Here is a 25,094-nt window from a genome sequence, read left to right on the forward strand (position 1 = left end):
TTAAAAAGTTCAAGACATGATCCTGAAGAAGTACTCATGTATTGTATAAAAGCTTTGTCTTATAAATAGGCCTATGTACACTATTTGTCTGAAATTGTAATGCTTGATGTTTGATGCAAACATCCGACTGTTTCCTTTTATGATGGTACCTCAAAGTTGTATTCTACATGTCTACATAATCATTTATGCAGGTGCGAAGTAATGCGCTAGTGTCACTGGTGACGGGGCGCGGACCCGGTGGCGGGCTGGGAATGCGGCATGACATGGAAATCCATGTGACCATGGAGACTCATGTCGTGCTGAGTATCCCTAGCCGTGGCCTCGGGTGCGTGCTCCCGGAACTTTGGACAGGACCGCGTTATTTCGCATCTATCCTACAACTGTTAATTGCAATTAAGTAATTTAATTCAGACAAAGCACATGCCGACTGAAATGCTATTTTCAAGCACATATCTGCACTAGCTCCTTGAAGATGTGCCCATTTAGCTTCTCAATGACAGCTGAAACCCAGCACAGCATTGTCGCCCATGTGCTTTGTGCGTTTGTTACAAAATGTTTAAAATAATGAACATAATAATGTTTCTAATCAACTTACTAATGAATCTCTTGACATCCAATGATACTCCCATCTGTATTATTATTAATCCACAATGATTGAATATTATTATAATCCTTACTTCTAACAAAACAAATACCAGGTCACCTTTCCACTGTCGGTGCACATATTTTTACCAAGAGAACCAATCAATTGCGAGAACGCACCGATAAACACGCCCATGTGTAGTCATTCACACGTTTAATAGCTTTGACCCAGTGATCGAGTCAATACACATTGTCACGTGACCTGTGTATTCTATATTAGTAAACAAAATACCTTAGTTGAATATAGTCTGTTTCAAAAGTTATAGTTTCCCTTTCCCGCTGACGAAATGCTCCAAAAAAGATCATAATCATAAAAATGGTATTTGTTTTGCGTGTAGGACTGGGATGGGGCTGGAGACACATTCGCAGTACTGTAAAATACTTATTTGCTGTAATGTGGCTGTGCCCTTACCCCCAAAACAGTCCAATCAGTGAAAATGTAATTCTACTTCCTAGCATTTTTTAGAACTGAAATTAATAACACCATGTCACGTATAATTGTATTGTATTTAGAGCAACTGTTCGCTCATACATCGTGTAATATGATTTGAGATGAAATAAAGTGTTGTCTATGTCTATGTCTATGTCTATGTCTATGTCTATGTCTAATAATTCTATAATAAGCACTCACAGGAAACCAAGACAACCCTTAATTTATTGATTAATTGGGCTTTAAAATTTGAATATTCATAAAGACAAGTTTCTGTCTCTGGATACTCGGGGCCAGCGTCTATGAATGCACCTGTTAATTCAAAATTACTATAAGTTTTGTCTTCAGAAATGAATCATAAACACAGCAGTTTGCAAGTAAAATTTAATACAAGTAACATCAATTTCTTAACAATAAATCACATACAAGTAAATTTCAATTAAATATGAATGATTGTAACATATTTGCTATATCACTTTTAAGTCTGTTTGTTAGTCTTCGGTTGCATTCAAATCTGAAACGAGACCAAAACACAAAATGGAATGATTATAAGTAAAAAATACGCAGACGACCTGCAAGGACAATAGCCTGCTAAAACAAACAAATGGCTGCTGGTGTTGTGTTATGCAAATTTTAAATGATTACATCCGAAATTGCTCTATAGACGTTATCGTGTTTATGAATACCAAATCACAGAAGACTGATTAAAACAAGAGCTGTCTCCGTAGGATGACACATGCCCCCGATGGCACTTTGAATGAATAGTTATGGCCGATGTTAGAGTTTAGGACCTTTGACCTATGGAGCTGGGTCTTGCGCACGACACAGCGTCTTACTGTGTCACACATTCATGCATAGTTATTTTAAAATCCATGCATGAATGACAAAGATATGGACCGGACATGCCCATCAATGCACTATCATATAAAATGATCTTTAACGTCTAAGTGTGACCTTGACCTTTGAGCTACGGACCTGGGTCTTGCGCACTGCACGTCGTCTTACTGTGGTACACATTCATGCCAAGTTATTTGAAAATCCATCCATCGATGACAAAGATATGGACCGGACATGCCCATCAATGCACTATCCTTTTACATCTAAGTGTGACCTTGACCTTTGAGCTACGGATCTGGGTCTTGCGCACTGCACGTCGTCTAACTGTGGTACACATTCATGCCAAGTTATTTGAAAATCCATCCATCGATGACAAATATATGGACCGGACACGCCCATCAATGCACTATCCTTTAACGTCTAAGTATGACCTTGACCTTTGAGCTACAGACCTGGGTCTTGCGCACTGCACGTCGTCTTACTGTGGTACACATTCATGCCAAGTTATTTGAAAATCCATCCATCGATGACAAAGATATGGACCGGACACGAAAATTGCGGACAGACCGACAGACTGACAGACCGACAGACCGACAGACAGACAGACGGTTCAAAAACTATATGCCTCCCTTCGGGGGCATAATAAAAACAAACTTAAAACAATTTGTGTTTAGCATCTCGTTTACTTTATTGCTACAAACCTATGCTTTTCGCTTAAAACATTTAGCATCTGTAACATCACCATTAATATTTTCGTGTATATGGTATTTTTATGAGAATGGTTGAAAAGTATTTGCATTATCCTACGTTGAAATAAATGAATAGATGACCTCCCTCATACGCTTCTGACATGTTTTTTGTGTGAATGATTGGAAGACACATAATTCATATATTTTCCATCCAATCAGTTGAATGCTGGCAAAATGTTAACTACAGAAGTATACATTCTTACAAACTTTTAGAGTTATTTCATGTGGCTTTAGACACTAAAATGGCTCTAATTCACCAGCAGTTAATAACGTTTCGTTGAGTGAATTTACTTTTTATAAAATACGTAGTCATACGATGTAATAGAAGAAATATTGCCAAAATATACTTAAGCACCTACAATTTAAAAGTTTTAAAATTTGTGAACGGTCTCTGATATCTAAATTGTGTGCCTTAATTGTTTTCATTGAACGTTTTAACTTGAAGAAAATTCTAATTATCAAAGTGTTATCGATGCTGTATTTATTTCGAGACATCAACAGACTCCTCTAAGAAATTAATTATGTATTCAGCTGTTTTGGATATCAGTTTTGAACCACAAAATGGCGCGGGGAAATGGAAATGATGATCGAATTTAATTTTTTGTTTAGAATTAAATCTTGAATAAACAGCAAAAAGTAAGCGATATTTTTTCATTCCAGTGCCAAGTTAAACCACAAACAGTCTTTATAACTGCGTGTTTCAGACATCGGTATAAAAAAAATTATTAAGATTTTAAAAGATGTAAATGGATCAGAAAAATATTGTTAAAATCATAAATTTTTGTTGTGACATAAGATCACACAACATGTCAGTTTTAAAGGAAATTTTCGCATCTTGCGAACATGTGAGGATTAGGAATAGAGTGTAAGCAATTGTAAGCATTTTGTCAATGTCTGACTTGATATTTTATTTTATTTTCTCAGTGTTTGGTAAATAATCTAGCATGCCTCTTATAGTTCTATATTGACACGCACTCTACATCTTGTATAGACAACACTTGTGCAATAATGTCAACGGAGGTAACACGTGTGGTCTCATTTCGTTTTTTCAGAATAAAATATGTGAAAATCGGCAATCAAAATTTCAAAAAAGAAAATTAAATCATAGTTAAAATTCCTTTTCTCACGGTAAAGACTATGATTTTTGTGCGAACACTCACATTCCTTACAGGTCAGTTAAGAATAAGATTTCAGACTTATCATCCTTATTAATGATAAAAGCTTTAATACCTTTGCTTATTATGCTCAATGGTAAAAAATGCTCACATTTAAACGTAGAGTAAATAACAATATCTGGGTTCTTGATTAAAAAAAAAACAAAAAAAAAAACAAAAAAAAACACACACACAACAAAACAACGTAAAATGTCAGGAATGAACAAATACATCTGTATTACGACAAATTTACATTGTTTTTATTATCTTTTGTATAGTAAAATGGAAGCATTAGACTAAGTGTGTGGTCGTAAAACTGGTAAAAAGCATCTTCAAATCTTAAATCGTTCTGCAAACAAATGGTACACTTAATGCCGGTATTTTTGTTTAGGCCACATGATTTTGCCCTGCTTTCTCAAATTTTGAAATGATTTATGCAGATATTGCCTTTGGCCACACAGTAGTAATACATTTACTGAATGGCCTGCCGGACTATATTCAAAACTAATGTCCGAGTTCCGAAGGACCGAAGGCAATTAGTATCAACTACTGATCTGAAAGCCGTTCAGTATTTTATTACAAATTCCATGGCACTTTTTTCTCATTTTCTCATTTTTTAACTAACCCAACAAATTTTTATTTAAGTACAGAAAGCCAATAGGACAAACTATAAACCGGCGGTTTAGATAAGGTACTTGCGATTGTGCGTGTGTTTATTGTCCTATAAATTAAATTGAACGTTTTTTTTTTTTTTTTTCGTTTTTTTTTTTCGTTTTTTTTTTTGCGAAATTACGTTAGAATATCAATGCCCTAACTTTGGATACCAGAGGCGCTTTATGGTAATAGAAATAATCCCACGTGCGCGTATCAGTTCAAATACGAATTTCAACCTTTCTGTGGTCTTTGATCTATATTCTTTCAAATATTAAAAGGGTTTGGCTTTTAACTCAGTCGAGACTTTACCAACACTTTCTCACAAGATAACGTCAACATCAGCCGAGGAATTTCAAGATTATGCCTAATTGTGCTTTCATTAAATGCTCAGTAATTCATATTAATGCTTTTATTAACTGCCGGTTGATTAATTGAGTAATTATTCCTAGCTAACTAAACGATTGCCAGTAGCATTCCAGTCAAGTTCATACATTGTATTCATCTATTTACATTCTAGTGTGTGCTATGATTATTATGCAATAAAACACTTGTTAAATGGCTTTTTCTTGGCACCACGAGCAAGCCATCCAATATTTGAATACTGTAAGCAACATTTGTTTTACTTCTGAACTTCTGCGTAGTTTCCCTAATAATGATTTCTAAAGTCTTAAAATTGAAAACAATTAACTAAAAGTTTGTTAATTTTGTGCAACAATTCGCTTACCTCTTCATCAATATTTACTGGTGGAAAAACAATTTGCACGAGCTCATCGACTACTGTTTTCTTGTCACACTGGAAGACACACGCTGCTGGGCGCTCGATGGACGATTCTAATGTTGCTTGGGTGCTTGCCTACAATGAATACACAATGGAAACATGGACTGCTTATCACTATCGCAACATGTTCAGATTTGTCAAATGGCTCATCATTGCACAAAATATCATTTCATGTTGAACTTTTTCTACCGTTTTGAAAAGTTGTGCATGTAACAAGTGAATGAACTATAGCCACGCAATACAAAGTTCCCTACTGGAAGGCAACTAATTTTCTCTACTGCAGTATTGCATAATGATCTGATAATTTTTCAATGATGTATAAATATACATTATAACACAACATTTTGATTAAAATTTGCATATACAAAAATCTACAGTTGTTGATTGTTTATAACATCTATAAATAAAAAAATATCTAGTTTCAGTTTTGATAAAATTTCGTTTTGTAATTACAGGGGTAATATGAGAAAATCATATTATAGGGAAGTAATTCAGAAAAAAAATATACCAACCATTTTTAATTCGGTCCATATGACACATGAGCTTATATCAAAATATTTTGTAGACTGGACAGGAAAAAAAGTTGACTTTTGACCTTCAAGTATGACCTTGACCTTTGAGCTAGGGGCAGGTATTACACATGACACATTGTCTCGTAATGGGGAACATATGTATCAAGTGATTTTAAAATTCTTTAGTGGAGGACAAAGTTATGGACCAGAAAGGAAAAATAAACCTATTGACCTTTGACCTTCGACTGTGACCTTGACCTCTGAGTTAGAGATAAGGGTTTGCATAAGACACGTTGTCTCATTATGGGAATTTTTTGTGTCAAGTAAAATTGTAATCCCTTAATGGATGACAGAGTTATTGACCATACAGGAATAAAACCCTATTGACCTTTGATCTCGAAGTGTGACCATGACATTAAAGCTAGGGGTCTGGGTGTTGCGCATGACATGTCGTTTTAGTATGGGGTACATTTGTCCCAAGTGTTATAAACATCCCATTAAGGATTGTTGAGTTACAGACAGGACAGGAAAAAACACTGTTGGCCTTTGACCTCCAAGTGTAACCTTGACCTTAAAGCTAGGGTCTGGGTGTTGCGCATATGATTATGGAAAACATTTATGAAAAGTACTATTGTAATCTCTTAATGGCTGACGGAGTTCTGAACCGGACACGAACCAGAACCAGTTCATGTCATGTTAACATCTGACTGTCAAGTGTGACCTTGATCTTTAAGCTAGGCGTCTGGCAGTCATGCATGACACATCGACTTATTATGGGGTACATTTGTGCCAAGCAATATTAAAATCCCTTCATAGATTGTTGAGTTACAGATCGGACAGGGGAAAAAACCTTTCAAGTGTGAAAATGACCTTTGAGCTAGGGTTTCAGGTTATGCGATGACACATCTTCTCATCATGGAGAACATTAATGCCAAGTAATATTAAAATCCCTTGATGAGTGACAGAGTTATGGATCGGACACGAAATTTCGGACGGACAGACGGAATGATGGAATGACGAAATGACGAAAGAAAAAGCGCAATCCTATAGTCCCCGAAACTGGTTTTCAACCAGCAGTAGACTAATAAAGATATTAAAAACTGCTATAAATGGTGTAAACTCTTTTTTTTTTTGTAGATCACATTTTGGTCATATTGCACAGTTGAAAAGTCTAGTGTTTTATATCATGATTTAAGATGGTTAGAAAAGATGGTAAGATTTAATCTTGTTTTCTGATATAAATTATATAGCTATAACCTGCGGAATATATAAAAAACGGGAAAGAGAACTTGACATTTTTCATTTTACAATTTGTTCCACCTGACATGCCTTTTCTTATTACATTTTATTTGGTACCAGTTGATGTCAGATAATACAGATTCTGCTAAACTGCAATTTTCTTGTGTGGAAAATAAGTTGCAATAACCAGGTAACCGCTAAATAATTGTAAAATGTAATAATATGACAGAATGGAAATAGCGCGCATGCACACTTGCAACAGTCGGTAACCTCGACAAATGAGTTAACATTGAAACATTTAACAGATAGTTGATATTTTGTTACTTTAAACGTTATTTGCAAAGATTATTTTTTGTCTTTAAAACAAACGACGTTGCGGGTTTCAGACATAAACAGCGTACAGTACGACCTTCTGCGCGAAGGAAATGTTAATAATGCGCAGGAAACGAGACACAATTGACTAATAAGAATTACTTTAGTTATCGTACATTCCCATTAAAATACCTTGTAAATTAAGTACAATCCGCCGACCAAGAGCCAGAACAAAATCAAAATAGCCAGTAGGACTCTTCGCATGAACTTCTTCTTCCGCTCATCATCTCGTTGTTGTGCCTTCATAATGTCATTTCGTATCTGGTTCCATGATTCCGCATCCAAACTACTGTAGCGAGTAACATTTATTCAATTCATATTTGAATTTTAAAGGGACATAACTCCAGGCAACATCAAAATTTCATTTTTTAACAAATAGGAACTGATGATAGATATCGAAAATTCTTAAATATTTTGATATATTTGGTACAAAGAATAGCTAAATTTATTCTAGCTTTCAAATTTCGATAGCGCGGCTAACGCTTTTGAGAGTTTTCTACATGTTGAATAAATGAGCCGCGCCATGAGAAAACCAACATAGTGCATTTGCGGCCAGCATGGATCCAGACCGTGTCCGCGCAGTCTGGTCAGGATCCATGCTGTTCGCTAACGGTTTCTCTAATTGCAATAGGCTTTGAAAGCGAACAGCATGGATCCTGACCAGACCAGACTGCACAGGCTGGTCTGGATCCATGCTGGTTGCAGATGTTGGTTTTCTCATGGCGCGTCTCAAATGAGTGTTACTTTAGATTAATATTTTATACTACAATGCGTTATTACTGAAATTTCTTTATGTGACCAACCTTTTTTGCTGATTTTGTAATGAAACTTGACATATACAAAAAACAGTAGCACAATTATACAATATATATTGTCCGCCGGTTATTTTCAAAAAGGCTGATGATTTACTTATTTGTAAAGTAAAACATGCGAGTTGAATGGCAAAGTTTATATTTCGCTCTTAATGTGACAGGAGACAGACATTTTTCTTACACAGAAAATTTCAAGAATATTCTATCCGTATGAGTATTTTTTAACCCGACAGCCCGTATATAACTATAGTGTTAAAATGGGTTTTACCTGTAGTATCTATCAGCAGGGTCCATAAACATGTCGGGTTCAACGTCCGAGAACTCATCATCCCTGGCATCGTACTCGTACTCGGACTGTGGGGCCTCTCCCTGTCCAGTATCGAACATATTACCCCCTTCCCTGTAAGTACATTAGGACAGAATAACAGACGTTACGTTTCCATAGTGATTATAATTATAGTGGACTGAGGTTCATGTTTTTTGTTAAGGTAGCGGACCTGTAATAATAGCTGTCTGCAAATTACGTATTTTGCGAATGCGATTTCGGCACTCCTTGGTATTTACGGAAGCTATTTGTGCATTGACCTATGTTACGTTGCCGAACGAGAATACGTACTCGCCATGGGTTCATTATCTCAAGTTATATGCTTTCTGAATTTCTATGCCCAAAGTTCATATTTCATTTGAAAGACTGCACTATTACAACACAGGTATAGGTGTGTATGAATAAGACATATAAAATTATCCATGACCATGGTACCAAACAGCCCGTGTCTTATAAAACATGATGTGTCGAGCTCTCTTTATATGTGGGACAATACAATTCATATCACATATCATTCTTAACAACTTTAAGGGTGGAAAGTTTTTAATTTATCGTTCCATACCATTTTAATATTTTCTATTGTAAATTTTAGCCATATTTTTGGACAACAAAACTGATTGAAATTTCAATGTTTGCATTACATGTAGACGGATTGTTAAATGATATTATAGGATCTTTAAATTATTATGAAATCAACATTGTATTGTAAAAACAATTAGTCAGAAATTTACATGCAGGTAAAAATACATTTTTGGCCGTGAAACAGTGTTGTTAAATTTGTGGTTGAGTGCATTTAACGAATCGGTTTCATATATTAATGGATCGCAATAATTTTATTTTAACGGTACTTGGTAAAATCCAAAAACAGGTAAAGCGGGTGTATTTTCTGATAAGTGGTGTTAATTTGTATATTGTAGTATTCTTAACTCTAGACACGATGCGTCATTCTAAAACAGATTTGTAGTCAAGTGGATAGTGTGTTGGATCTCTATTCTTTTTATGTTTGTATGGTGTAGGTTCGAGTCCTTTTTTGAAATGATTTTACTAATTCCATATTTGCAGGTCTTTTTATATCGTCTTTTGTATTTATTTTTTCTTTCATTCTTGCAAGAGTTTTCTCTATTCATTTTGCAATGTTGATAGATTTAATATAGATTCTAATATGAGATCCTCTGAAAATATCAATAAGTACTTGGTATAAGTGCACGAGAAAATCATGATACAAATACTTTTACATGTATTCTTCTCCAGGTAAAAACATGTTAGAAAAGTTAAAAAAAAGTAGCTCGTCCTGTATTCGAACCAGCACCGTAAGCTTACAAATCATAACCACTAGACCACGCCGCTCCTTACATCGGTTTTGCGATACAAGATATTTGTCATGTAATGTGTCCACCTGATTCCCTATTTCATTGTTATGGGTTGATCCAGTATAAGTAAATAAATGCCACAGTTATCGTGTTTTGTTAATACTTCCGTTCAAGTTTGTGTAGTACTAGAGGGCATGAGAGACGTTGTCCATCTTATCTTTCAATTACAAACTTAGCCCTGCCTAATCTACTACATTTTGCCCGATTGTGTTATAAGGTTCAAAAAGAATCCTCTTTGAGACAGTGTTTCATCTTGTTAAAGATGTCTAGCTTCATCTACCCTTAGAATTATAATAACTTATATCCTGATCTAGCAAAATAAAGCCGAAAATCAATGTTATGTATTACTTTTTGCGTCTTAACCTTTACTCTGCTAAATTTCTAAAACTGGTGCATCATTCAATTTGGGCAGTACCATTTATTATTCGAAGGAGTGTTCACTGAAAATTTACTGATTGAATAGCGAACAGTGCAGACCATGATCAGCCAGTGCAGGCTGATCTTGGTCTGCACTGGTCTCAAATGCAGAATTACTTTCCACCAGCAGACTAAAGGTTAAAGGCAATTTCTTATACGCACGAAAAACATTAAAAAGTAGTATGAAATGAACAACGGTCCATTTCGCGTATACGCCAAAACCAAGTCAAAAAGTAAGACCAAACCGAAATTCACGAAATGAAATCCTAGTTTGATACTAATTCAGTCCCGAAAATGTGAAAAACGGTAAAGCCTTTCTACTTTTCTTTGTGATGCTAAACGTCGGTCGAAAAATGGTCCAGGATCCTCATGCATTTCCTGAACAAGCTTGTAGTATTGGCAACGTTTACGGATCATATGTACCTGTTTCATTCTCCGCGAATTCGGCACCTTTGTGTGAGTAATATACAAGCAATAATATATCATCGTCGCCTTCACATGTGTGAGCATGCTTCTTTACATCTTTACCCAGAGGTTCGGACCTATATTCGGTGTATATGTGAAAACCCTTGCCGATTCCGAAACAAAATATAAACGACATTGGTTCGGATTTCTGTTTCGGTTCCTTGTATATGTGAAATAATCTTAACAAAAAGTATTTTCTATTAAATGGAAACAGAAGTTGCATATTTTATCCAGATTATTGTTGTACTTAGACAATATCTTTGCACTTTGCGACACCGAAATACTATCATATTTTTGGATATAACATAAAATTTTGGCAGCAAAAATGGTTAATATCTTCCGGAGTATTTCGAATAAAATAGCAATTAGAAAGTAATTTCGAACTTGAAAACTAATTATATAAACAGTTCTAAATGGTGAAATGATGTACCGCCAGGAACTAATTAATCTTCATCATTTTTCTTATGTTTCATTCAGCATAGCAGGTGTTATAAAATTCATCAACCAGTTTTTCTTTCTTTAAGGGTTTCATAAACGCAGTTGCTCATTTTTGAAATATATGAATTATGCACTTAATTTGTATATATAGATAAATGTTTTCAAACATTTGTCTTGACAGCTGACGAAAGGTTGGTTATGATTAGCCGCATGTAAATTTTGTAAACTAAATTATTTTGTTTTGCTAGTCATACATGTTTTTTCAGGCTTTCACATTTTCTCCCTGGCTTCCCCACGGCTACACAGGTAACTAACAACTGCCAATAACTAAACATCACAGGCGAAGGACAAATATTTGTAGACGTATTGTTTGTCTCGGAAAATTGAATTTGTACCGGTAGTCTTCTGTTTTCCTTTCTAAGACGATTGGACATGATTAAAATAGACATTTTATTATTTACTTTTGATAAAAAGACAATTTGTTATGTAATCGTATTCATATACAGACAAATATTACTCGTATTTTGTTTTTCAAGGAAATCCCCAACTTTGCATACTACATTTCAAAATAGAATCTTGTCATTTCTATTTTACTTCTAGTTTAAATACTTGGTTGTTGCAATTTGCGAAATTAAATTACAACGAACAGCCGATTCCAATAGAAGTTATGTCTAAAAGCTGAAATCTATGAATTCAAGCCTCCACGAAATATCCATTTTAGTCAGAACCATGAAATATAGAAGCCAACGAAATCAAATTACTTTAGAGTAAGTTTACGGTATATATATAAAATAGTACCGTTTCGCTTGCTCCATTTCTTTACGGGCTCTGATAGACGCCAATTTCGCTGTAATCATACGTGATTTTGCTTCCATCCATTGTCGCTTTCTCTGGTGGTACTTTTCTTCTACTGCTTTCCAGAAGCGCAGAGTTCTTAGGTATTCTACACTTCCGGTTTGCGAAATAGCGTTCATTTCTAGATTTCCGCAGATTACTCTGTCGCTTTCATTTATCGTGTAAAATCAATAAAAAATCATGTCAGATTCCCGCTTACTGCATGTCCGCTAAAGAAAACAAAGCAACAATAACAACGCGACGTCAGTTGCTGCCGATGTCATGACATCAACGTCATGACGTCATCATGATATTGGTTACGTCCCCTGTGTTAAAATTACCGGTCGGCGTCGTCTTATAAAGAACTCAAGATGATAGAATGAATGTTAAACATCTTAAGATATTCCAGTTACTTGCATGGTAAAAAATCGACTTTATACCGTGTTTTCCATTTTCGAATTTCAGTCATTTCTTACCTTAAAATTTCGAAAAAAAAAAAATACAATTTTATACCCATTTGCCACTGGATCAATACAAAACTTTCAGAATATCTTAGTTAGTATTCTAAAAATATAATTGAGCCCCGCCATGAGAAATCCAACATAGTGCATTTGCGACCAGCATGGATCCAGACCAGCCTGCGCATGGTTTTCTCATGGCGCGGTTCAAATATATTAATAATTTAAAAAGATACAAAATCTTGAAGAAGCTTACTTTATTATTTTCAAGGGCCCAGTATTTTTATATATTCACAAAATATTTCTATGATGAAAATTATACGCTTGCACTTAATATTAAAACGATTCAAATTTTAAAAGTTTCGTATACCTAGTCTGTACACCTGTAAAATTGATTTTGAAACACCATAGTCTATTGGATATATATAATCGTAGCTAATTGAAACATACTGGACTCTGCGCTATTATTTTTTAAGAAAAGTGCATGCATTTGTAAGAGGTTTTAAAACGACAGGTCATATTGTTGTCAAAATTTAAGTTTTAAAACTTCTGTTTTGAATTAAAAAGATATTGACTTTTTTGATAAAGGCCAGTTGGCCGAAAATTCATGTTAAAAATTATTTTTAACATGATTTTTATTGGCAGTCTGTTTTTCGGGTAGTTTTACACAGTATTAGTATTTATGTCAAAGGTCCAAAATCGTTGCAAAAGCAAACTTCTTCTTACGTCAAATTGAGGATGTTCTTGAACCCAGCTGCGAATAAGATGTTTTCGTGACCTGTAACATAACAAGTTAGAGAGGTGCACTCATCGTTAAAGATTCTTGACCTCGATTAAAAGCCACTCTAGTCTTCTTTTAGACCAAAAGTATAAACACGTGTCAGAAACTGATGTACTTTTTCTAAACTTCGGTGAAATATTTATGTTCTACCAATTCCTTCCTATTAATTCCTCGAGTATGGACATCCTTCGCTGAGAAACATCTCACAGAGAATACAATTATACGATATTTGAAAATTGTACGACAGATTGACAGCGGCCATGTTTGAGTAGAATAAACAAATTGGCAAATTTTACGCAGCACCGGTTATGCAATTAAGCACTACTTAGAGACGCTTAATAAGTGCGAATTCGAGCAACAAGCTCTTAAAAGATTGTCTTATAACATGTCAAGAGCTACTCATGGCATTCTCTAGAAACAGAATAGCATCTGTCGCTGTCAGAAGACAGCCGAACTCGAAGACTTAACAAAATACTTTAAACATTGGTAATGTGTCGCAAGTGATTGGCTTTACCTTTGGGAGTTGTTTTGAGAAATTATACAACGCCATTATTTGGTTTAGACAGTTTCAAACCAACGGGCGTGGATATACTCACAGTTTTGATAAACAGGTGGGGAAACGGGTTTGACATGATTTTACGCGATAAAAATGCACGCACAATATTTTCTTACGATATCATAAGGACATATCAGAGAACTTAGTTTTTAAGGAATAAAACTCGAGTAACCGCAAAGTGACATTGAGAAAATGCATAAAAAGATCTGAACATTTCAAAATTAGAGAGAAATAATTATCTCGAATTGTTTCACTTTCAAATAATTGCAGATTTTGTTTTTCATATCACATATGTATGTTAACAAGACCGCACAAAAGCAATGTAAGAGTTGCTAGTTATCAAAAGCAAACAAATGAAGTTTGCCATATGTAAAGTAACCATCTTCTAGCAAAAAAACTTCCAAATGAGTAACCATTCAAGACTCGGTTTCGTGTTATATAGGGGTTTGGTTATTTTTTCTTAAAAGTAAAATGCTAAAGTATACCAAGGAAAAAAACGTTGCTAAAATTAAAAAAAAAATCTAAAAAGTGTTATTCAGCGGTACATTTTATGCGACGAGTCACCTATTGAAAGGTTGAGTAACAATTTCGACGTTGTTTTTCAGAATAACGGTTCTGGCGACGACGACGACGAGGAGGAAGAGGAAGAAGACGAAACAATGCCGGAGAAAGACAGCGCCGTTGAGCTCCAGCCCATTGATTCTAGTACTACAGCACCGCTAACTGACACAGACAATGAAAACAAAAACTATCATCAGATGAAGCGAGTGGCTGAACATTTAGCAAAGGAGTGTTCTAATGGTGAAATATTTCAAAACGTGTGTGATAACAATGACTTACCCCCGCCTTATGAAAATTTAGACAATGCTGATAACCATTCCTTGATAAGCAATAAAAGTGATAAACCAAATGAAGATGAAGGTAAGGAAGATGACCAAGATAGGCAGAGTGACACTCGATCCTTAGATCGGCCGCCGCACGAGGATTGGGGTCACAAGGCGGACTTTCTGTTAGCTGTGATTGGCTACGCTGTAGATCTGTCGAATGTATGGCGGTTTCCGTATCTGTGTTATAGAAACGGGGGAGGTAATTATATTTTGATTATTTCCCTTTCTTGGTATATTACTGGTAGAAGTATTACTGTTAGTGCCATAGTAATGGGGAGGAGAAATTACACTTAAAACGTTCCGATGTTATAGGAATGGAGAAGTCACAAGTTTCACAGAATCCGTATTTTACAGGAATGGAGAAGGACATTACATATTGAATGTACAAGGCAGGGACAGACAATAATATATCAGTTGTTCCCCTCTTAACTGCAGGGCTATTCTAGGCAGAGGAACTCATTCAAATGAATTATCTATCTGCGCTTATTTAGAAATTATATTCTAATAATATATTTTTTTCCTTACACACAATGTAAAAAGGGACGGTAATCATGTCTTAAGAGTTTCACAAAATTTTGTAGACACGTCGAGTTTCTAACTGTCGGAGAACGAGATAATTTCAAATTTTAAACGGAAAGTTCGGTGAACTTAAAATTGCTGATTTTCATATCTAAGCACTTGTCGGACTTATAAAAATAGTTTGGCATAGAGTTTTGCATTTTTATTTTATTACAGTAACTATACTTTCATAGCTACCATCTGCCGATAATTTGGATACATTTAGATTTAATTAAATATTGTTCATATCTGTGGTTAAAATGCTATAGGATACCACATCTTTTATCTATATATATAATATGGAGTGGTATTTTGTTCGTACGGTAGAACAAAATTGTTTAAATACATGAACAAAAGTTGGAAATTTTGAATGACTTGTTTATCTTTTCAAAGACATGGTTTTCATTGATTTTCTCTTTAATTAGGAAATAATATATAAAAAAAACCCGTGTTTTAACGTTATTAATGCACGAAAATAGGTTATACGTCCGCGGAATAATTTCAGAAGGACATAGTGAATTATCATAGCCCGAGTGAATTATTCTTGAGACTTATAACCCATTTGAATTTATTTAATTTAAGTAAAACATGATTCTTCAAGATATTACAAAGCATTATATATAAATTAGTCATTTTTTTGGCAATACATTACCCTAAATGCAATTTATACTACATGTATAGCTTGTTTCTTATTAAAGTTTGAGATTGCTTAAAATTTTCTCTTTCCAAAAAAAAGTAATTGAAATTATAATCGCTCAAACTACATAATTTACGATCACACAATTCTGACTTTTATTAAAACCGTTAACAGAGCAATTACCCGAGTGCCGGATATTTCGATCCGCATAACCAATGATTTCTTTTTCTTGCAAATCGTGATGTACAAATAATAAAATGAATGACTGACTTGTTTTATTGATTAAGTATTATTTCTTACGGTAGTGTATTTAAAAGAAACGCGGGGAAAATAAAGCCATTAAACGGAAATGGCGTAATGATATAAGGCATTCATTGTCGGTTCTTTCGGTGTAGTATTGTTATTTGTAGCGTAACATTATTAATAATCCTGAAGGCACCTGCGCATTGGGCGGTTACGGGGCTTGCCGGGTTACCGCCCATGCGCAGATAGCAGAGGGGCGGATATTTTTATCCGATTCGTAAACACATGACTGATATTTGTTCTTGCATATCGTATAAATATAAGCTTTTTATTCTGACAGATTATTTTTCTTGCTCACCGTATATAAAAAAAAATAGAATAAATAAAGCAAATAGAGCACCGTTTCTTATAGAATAGTATGTACACAAAGCGCGGGAGATTAACGTCCGTAAACAGAAGTGACGTCATGACGTTTTAGTGACGCACAATAACAAAGTTACACTTTATATGTTTTATCGTTTGTAGCGAAATCGAGAAATATACTATAAGGAATGGAGAGAAATTATTAAGGTAGATCTACCTGATTTTTACGTATTTTAGTTTTACGATATATAATCAGTGCATGACGTGTTAGTTGCCATTAACGGAACGAGAGTCATCTGGATGGGTTTTGCCGGCATGGGTAAAATCACCGGAAACGCCAGTCCGGTGTGCAAGAATTCATAAATCTATACACACCCCCGTAAACCGGTTGCGAGCAAAACATTTCGTGGCGGACGAAACAGTACTCCGATATTTTTGACGGGATCTGTATTGGGGTAAGTTTATTTCGATCCAACAACCAATTGGTGCCAAATATCTTAAAGATTTTTGTTTCTATAAAAAGTAGCATGAATGAAGAACATACCATATGTTTCTCGTTTGAAACTAAGATATATTCAGTAAGCCATGTGGTGAGTTAATAGTGTATTTTTGTTGAAAAAGAAAATGCGAAAACGAACATTTGTCGCAGCATATTTAACAGCTCTACCTCTTTCAATTTAGGTCTATTGGTTTAACGTCAACCTTAAAATTAATGTTTGCTTTGAATATTTTTTTAACTTTTATCCTGCAAAAACGAAATATTCAACGAGTTAAAGACATTCAAACATAACAAAGTCGAAAGAAAGTGTGGTGGTATAGCACAGTTCAAATTATTTGTGTGGCGAGGAAGAACAGTTTTCTGTCATTGACTGTTTTGCTCGCAACCGATTAACGGGTGTGATACTATATACTAGTAAACTATAAGAAAGAAAGAGCACCTATCAAGGTAAATGAATATTTTACCTAAAATATATAACTAATGCACGTATCTACTACATAAATGTTCCTTAGACGCCATAGCAGAGAACGATTTAATGGTTACAATCATCATCATCACCAGCAGCAGCACCGCCACCACCACCACCACCATTACGGTTAAGGACAACTTACAACGTAGGTTGTTAAACGGATTTTAGCACACATGAAAATACTGGAAAAGGAGAAATTTACAATTTTGTATATTCGTATCTTACATAAATGGGTACGCGTACATATAATATAGGCAAGTTAGAATAACATCTTGACTTAATCACTGTAAAATATCTTAAATTTAAAAGAAAGAAAAAAACGCTTACAATCTTCTTTTAATGATAACATATTTACAAAAAATAATTCCAATTACTGTCATTTTACCAGCATGCACACTTCTTGATAGGTCCGCAATGACCTAGAAATTGTCTTTTCCTCTGATAAGAATAGTGCTAAAACTTTTCGAAAATCACCTTAGATTTCTACTGATTTTCCTGAAACCGACTAAGATAAAATAGTAAGCCCATATCAAGATAAATGAGCCCATAGTGGCAAAAACCAAAAAAAAAAAAAAAAAGAAAAATCTGTGACAATTATAGATATTTTTTCTTTGTTTAACATTTCAGGAGCATTTATAATTCCATATTTCACGGTGTTGATATTTGGGGCGTTGCCAATTTTCTTCATGGAGCTATGTCTGGGACAATTCCATCGTGAGGGACCAGTAACCGTCTGGAAAATAGCACCTATGTTTAAAGGTATAACTGTTGCTTTTTCTCCAGAGCAATATGCTGATGTTTGTCTGCTCGTAAAACTTGAGTCCGTATTAAGTCTAAAGAGTGAAAAACGACTGTCGTGTTATAATGGAAATAATATATCTCATGCAATGATTTTCTTTTTAATAAATATTTGCCATTCATGTGTTTATTACTAAATCCTTGGCAACTCAACTCAAGACAATGATTTCATTCGACGCAAAATCGCTGTTAAAGATCTATTATTTCTTATTATTGAATACGAATGGCATGAAACATTATTTGCAAATGTGTTTTCACAACGGTCAAATGTAGATAAGCTATATATATGTTTTGAAATTTACTCAAAGGCAGCATCTGGTCTCGAACGTAATCTACGGCAAATATCTTTGTTTGAAAAGTCTTCTTGGTTTAGTTGTCCAATGTTTTACCGTACATAGGACTGTCATAACAGATGTGATCCCGACGTGTCCTTTATCATGTTGTTAAGTTCATATTGTAGTATTGAGATAGTCTAAGACATTAGCACGGTGCGCCAACAGTTTCTATCATTGTTTTAAACATCTGAGTAAAATCCGAAGGTAGGCTCGAAGCACATGATGTGGTTTCAGCTACAACTCGACCAAATGTCAGTTTAAGGGTGGCGTTTTCAAATGTATATTTCATTGCCGCAAAAATACATGCTGCTGATGAAGGAATTGGTTTCGATGGTGTGTATAAAAGTAAAACATGACAGAATATTGACAGTTTCTATATTTCAGGTATCGGGTACGCTTCGTGTTTCATGGCTTATCTAGTAGCATTTTATTACAACGTTGTGATTGGCTGGGCTTTCTACTACCTGTTCTCCTCTTTTACATTGGACCTACCCTGGAAAACCTGTGATCATGAATGGAACAGTCCAAATTGTTGGAAACTAAGGGAGGGACAGTTCAATATATCGGCAAGCAATGATACGGAACAATATACCAACCACTCCGTCTCCTCGTCGTATGAGTTTTTCGAGTGAGTCAAAGATTTATTTTATATATACATTAATTTGTTAGCCGTCACTTTAAGGTAGTGTACCCGCAATGACACTCGGTAATGTCCGTGCGATTACGTATTCTCCATATCCTACTTCGGCATTCTTCGGCTGTCACAAGCGCTTGGAATTTCATACCTGCCGGGAGATACCGAAATCGCATACTGAGAATACGGAATCAAACGGAAATTTCCGATTGTCATTTCCGTCGTCTGCCTTAAAAAGGAACATCTTATCTAATCATCAATGGCCATTCTCTAGTTCACAGTTATTGTATTTCGCGATGTCATATTACTGACTAGAACTGGTAAAAGTGACGAGCCGAATTTTTAATTTGTTTCTAGAATTTGAGACATATGAATAAATAGTACAGTAAAGGAAGTGGGTGTTTAGTTTGCACACGTGTTATAGACACGTGCAAAATGAAACTTTACCCTTTTTACATTAAAATGGCATGTATTTCCAATCATTTTTAAACAAAAGTGTTATGTTTGTTTCAAAATGAACACCTGCCACGCGTAGACACTGTCTGCAGAACGCCCTAAAATATAACGTACAGCTTTGTATCAAAATAGCATAGGATTACAAGATTGCATTAGAACTTTAGTCTACAATTTATTTTTTGTTACGTTTTTCTCTGTACAGGCGAGGAGTATTGCGACTACATTTGAGCCGTGGGTTGGATCACCTCGGATCGGTTCGCTGGGAGCTGGTTATGTGCACGCTGCTCACATTCATCTGTCTCTATTTCTCGCTGTGGAAAGGAGTTAAAAGTTCGGGCAAGGTAAATAAATTTTATTTCGTGATGTGCCATCAAAGATTCATGAGGGACATATGCTATAGATCAACACTTGTATTACACAAAAACATCTTATTCATTTCAGTTCCGTTCTATTCTTTGAAGGCGGCATCGTTTGAACGTTCACATATATCAATAATAAAGGTACGAAAGTAGTAATTTACCGTGGTCCAATCGAATGCAGTCCATATCAGTATATAGTGCCAGTTTCCCTTCTAGTAAAGGCCATTTTCATGCTAGATATAGGCTTTATTGTAAAGAAAAATGTTTGTGGATGATTTAAGCTAAGTTATATGCTTCCAAGTTTGTGTCGAAGTGGCTGGGTAAAATGAAAGTGAAAGTAGGGTTTTCGTAATGTCTACCTAATCAATATTAGCTACGTTTTGTTGTTGTGCTGTACAGGTCTCGATAGAGTACTTTACGCTGTCTGCACTGAGGAACTTTATGAAAAGATGTGGTAATTATTACCAGTTATGCAATATTCCTTCTTAGTATTCTGTAAATATTTATGTTATGAACGACGTTCCATGTCTCAAAGGGATGGTATTTTGGTGCGGACTTATTTTGGTGCGAACTTATACGTGTCTGTTCATGAACATCTGCATTTATTTTCTACTAAAATTAGTCCCCCACCCACCCACCAGGAATATTAATTAAATGAGGAGAATCGTGTAGGTGTGGAAAATGTAGTTAAAATTTATATCTGAATTAATGCTTTTTTAACCAAATTTGATACCGTTAAGGTTTTTATTCGTTTGTTTCAGCTGTATGATAACTTGATAAAAGGCTCTAAAACGACTTTGCAAAAAATGTGTTGAAAGGGTAATATCCTGAATTTCGACAAAACGCTTTTTTATATAAAAGTCAAAATATAAGATCACGTATCTAAAATATCGTTTGCTTTCTGTTATGCTGATTATGATATGACACAAAATTAATGTTCGAGGTTGTACACATTCTATATAACATAACTGTGAAACAAATTATCGTAAAATTCAACTGCGTGTGCCTGCTGTTTACTATTCACTGCAAAAAAGAAAGTTCGTTTTTGCGAGGTTCTATTATTCCCTAACGGACTATAATGATGTATGCAGGAGTTTTTCAAATTAGCAAAAATATTGATGCATTTTCATTCAAATGCTACATTTTAGTCATGACTTTCCTGCTATGACTTTTTGGTATGCATTCAGAATGTAAGCAGAAGTATGATGAACGAACTGTTTGAGGTGTAACTTTTTTTTCTGGAACACTCAGTTTTAGTTATTATATAAACAGTTGTTAATGACAAAACATTAACTTATATCATTATTTAAGTTGCAGTATTATCGTTATAGATCTTACTGTCATCCTAATTTTAACTGTTATTTTTTTTTTAACAATAAATAGGTAAAAAAGTAAAGTACATTTTATTTATAGAGCTTTTGAGCGACCCTATTTTAAGAACAGTTGAAACCAATTATAACTCACCCCCAGCAATTTGCTGGTACCTATTTCCAGCTGGGTCGACTGAGGCAATCGTGATAAAATGCCTTGCCTCAAGGACACATTGCAATGGGAGTAGCCAGGAATTGAACCCGGGGCCTTCACCTCCGTAGGAAAGCGTCTTAGCCCTCTCGTCTAATGCGTCCACACAGCCTCCATTATCAGCATTCAAATAATAATCAACATTGTCAACTTCAGTATCATTATCAAAATCTAGGTTTTCATTTTGTCGTTCTTTATTGCCCCCCTGTCACCGTTTTCCCTTTCTTAAAAAATTGAATTGTACCAAGATTAAAAAATAGAGTTTTGACACTATGCTACGAATGCTACAATGACAGTGGTCAGTTTATTTTGTCTGTTGAAAACTGCTCATATACTGACTAAATGTTCAACTGAGAAATAAAAGTTTAACCCTTATCATGCTTGACACGATTGATTCTGCCTTTGCGACCAGTGTAAATCATGACCAGCCTGCACATTCGTACCCTTTACTGGATTTTCCTTTATATCCTTCAGGATTCCGCAAAGGTGTTTCAGCTGGTTGCATGCTGTGTGTCCACAGCTGGCTGCTTGCTTTGTGTCCTGGAGAAAAAGACATATGTGCACAAGTTTTCTTTCACCTCTGCCGTAACGCAATGGAAAGTGTTTCTCCTGAGATGTTGCCCTTACCGTTATCAGTACTCTTGCTGATAAGTCTACTAGATTTACAATTGCATAAATTTCGTCTGCTATCGGTACTACTGCGTGAAGACCTAATGTACCAAATTAACGTAATTGCTTCAACATCCTATTGTTTACTAGACATTGAAAATATACCTTGATTATTTGCAATTTTCCCACATTTCTCTAGAAAAAAACTTAAGCGACAATAACATCCATTGCATTTTACAAATTAGTAAGTATATTGTATAAATGCATTTTTGTGAAAATACCACGTCGTCATCATGGCTGTTTATCATTAGCATATAATTAAACAATATGTGCGTATGAAAAATATGAACACTTTACATTTCGTAGTTAGAAGATATCTGAAGCTAGAAGATAATTGCTGCAAATATATCGGAGATCCTTTTCTCAACCTTTTAAAGTGGAGAGCTTCCTCAGCTTGAAAATATTATACGTCGGACACAACTTCTGGTCGAACTGAGGTCTGAAAATTAGCGCTAAATACTTACACTACAACGGCAAAAATATCGTTTGGTTTCTGGCAAATGCATTCAGATTTATTGCTTCTAATATGAAACAAATTGAAGACTCAAGGTAATAAATAAATTGTCGTTATTTCCACAACATGCTTATGATTACTACACACTGCAAATATACCTTGATTTTTGCGATTTTCCCATAATTCCCTGCGGAACTATAATGGCAGTTACAGGATTTTTTTTCAAATTTAATAGATATATTGATGCAGTATTATGAAAATACCACGTCTTCAGCGTGATTCGTTTTGCTATTATGCAGCATGAAGTAGAAATAAAACAGATCCAATAGAAACACACACATTCAAAGAACGCAGCCTAACCCTCTTTCAATTTGGATAGTACCATTAACTGTTAAAAGGGGTGCATACCAAAAAGATACTGACTGACTTGCGAACAGTGCAGATTATGATCAGACTGCACGGATGTGCAGACTGAACATGATCTTCACTGGACGCAAAGGCAGAATCAGTCGTGTCACGCATGATAAGGATTTCTATCTGATGTGGGGAAATTGGCAGTCACTTGCAGAGAACAGGTTTGTACTGGTACAGAATCCAGGAACACTGGTTAGGTTAACTGTCCGTCGTTACATGACTGAAATACTGTTGAAAAACGGCGTTATACCCAAAACAAGCAAATATTTTTCTAGGTGAAATATTTCAGTCAGTTACAGTACTTTTTGCGCCAAGGTGATTCTGATGCTATAGACGGGTTGTGCAATAGGTCTCTGCTTACACTGCCGAGAAATGAAATAACTTGTACGTAAAGGTCACACTAGAAGTCCGTGCGCACGTGCTAAATCCATTAATTCTGCGGCGGAATGTATCAGTACGTCTGTTATCTTACATACTTACTTGCACGACCTTCGTAGGAGGATACGTAGAAAGATCTATTTCGAAATATACGTGCACTGAAGAACATCTGTACACCTGGCGTTTCGAAGGAACGTCTGTGTGTTTCTTTTTTTTTATGTGTCCATTGGTAATCTGTGTAGACAAATCTCTTAAAATTGTGACGTTGTACCAAATAAGAGTGTTTAATATTTATATATAAATATCTTTGTCAGCATAATGATTAGATATGTAATAATGATAGATTTTAGCTGACAACATATTTATGAAATATGCATTTTTTTCTGTGGTATAAGAATTATGACTGTCTTTCAGAAAGCTCATATCGGAATCAGTTTTATTCGGAGATAATGAGCTTCGGCTGTCGGAAAGGATTATCGAATATCCTTTAAATGAATTGTAGTTTCAAGTTCATTTTTTGTAATACAAACGCCAACGAAGTTGATGTGATGGTGTCAAGCGCGGAACATTACCAACTTTTAGTAACATCGATCTATTGGAAAATCGATAAATTTGCCTATATAAACAAAGAAGGAAAAAATCACTTAAACTTCAATAGAAAAAGTTCTATTTGGAAATCAAAAATTCGATACCCCACAAATTAAAGTTTAATTTATTCCGGATATTATGAATGTTTTTTTAAAAAATTATTTTAATATTTGGTTGGTCCTTTTTGACTTAAAATAGACCCACCTCAGTTCATATAGACTCTGTAGGAAACGGATAAAAAAAACTGACTTTTTCAAATATAACAGAAAAAATGAGATATTTTCCGCAAAAAATCAAAAATTCGATACCCCTAAAAATGTAGATAAATTATTAAATTTTCGTTATGTGTAATTTGTTTTAAATTTTATAATGGTTTGTTTGGTCCTTTTTGCATTTTAGTGTGTACAGTGAACATTTCTTAAAAAATTCCGGCATTTTCCGCCGTTATCCGTAAGTACTCGGAAGCTGTTACGGAAAATATTGTCGTCTGCTAGTCTGACTTTGGCGGTACAAATTGTTATAGATTGTAGGCAACTTCACATTGACAAAAAAAAAAAAAAAAAAAAAAGAAGCTTGTAATTAGAGAATTTAAAACAAATTAATTGTTGAACTCAGAAACGCCGAAACCTAGATCCGCTGTCGTTTAAAATAACACTATGGAGGATTTAGTCTTTAATTCGCAATTATAAATATACAAATGCTTTTAATTTTCATCGCAAAATATACTTAAAGCAACTAATTCTCATGTGTTTCCGTAAAATATAGTCTGTCAGTAATTGAGTTTCAAAGCATTCTTAAGAAATATAACGATGATTAATTTATTAATTTCCAGATACCTATATTATTTTTTGCCGAACGATCTGGAGACTTTTTATTGCCGTGGCGGTCCGGGTTCGATCTCCGACGCGGTCATCTTTTTTTTCTTCATATGGGATTTTTTAATAATTTTTAAACAAAAAAAAAGAAAAAAAAAAAAAAGAAAAAAAAGTCATTTTCTATTATTCATAAT

At 34.8% G+C, this 25,094-nt stretch overlaps 2 protein-coding genes across 4 annotated transcripts in view; one reads left to right on the forward strand and one right to left on the reverse strand.

The window, feature by feature from the left end:
* Positions 1–25,094, forward strand: part of LOC123548523 (sodium-dependent noradrenaline transporter-like) — a 214,771-nt gene that overhangs the window by 158,058 nt on the left and 31,619 nt on the right. For both annotated transcript variants that reach the window (XM_045335839.2, XM_045335838.2), the window contains exons 2-5: positions 14,429–14,909; positions 18,107–18,238; positions 18,997–19,240; positions 19,905–20,043. In XM_045335839.2, coding sequence (XP_045191774.2) covers positions 14,429–14,909; positions 18,107–18,238; positions 18,997–19,240; positions 19,905–20,043 — 996 coding nt within the window. The remainder of the gene's footprint in view (positions 1–14,428; positions 14,910–18,106; positions 18,239–18,996; positions 19,241–19,904; positions 20,044–25,094) is intronic.
* LOC123548525 (uncharacterized) lies at positions 1,443–12,294 on the reverse strand. 2 transcript variants are annotated; one of them, XM_045335842.2, is made up of 5 exons: positions 11,993–12,294; positions 8,448–8,579; positions 7,500–7,653; positions 5,191–5,319; positions 1,443–1,586 (listed from the first exon to the last, which is right to left on the reverse strand). In XM_045335842.2, exons 1-5 carry the CDS (start codon positions 12,166–12,168, stop codon positions 1,581–1,583), a joined length of 597 nt encoding a protein of 198 aa, XP_045191777.1. In that variant the 5' UTR covers positions 12,169–12,294; the 3' UTR covers positions 1,443–1,580. The 2 variants fall into 2 exon arrangements, with proteins under 2 accessions (XP_045191777.1, XP_045191776.1); XM_045335841.2 differs by having other exon boundaries at positions 7,500–7,656; positions 11,993–12,293.

The sequence above is a fragment of the Mercenaria mercenaria genome, chromosome 6, assembly GCF_021730395.1.
Source record: "Mercenaria mercenaria strain notata chromosome 6, MADL_Memer_1, whole genome shotgun sequence".
NCBI lineage: Eukaryota > Metazoa > Mollusca > Bivalvia > Venerida > Veneridae > Mercenaria > Mercenaria mercenaria.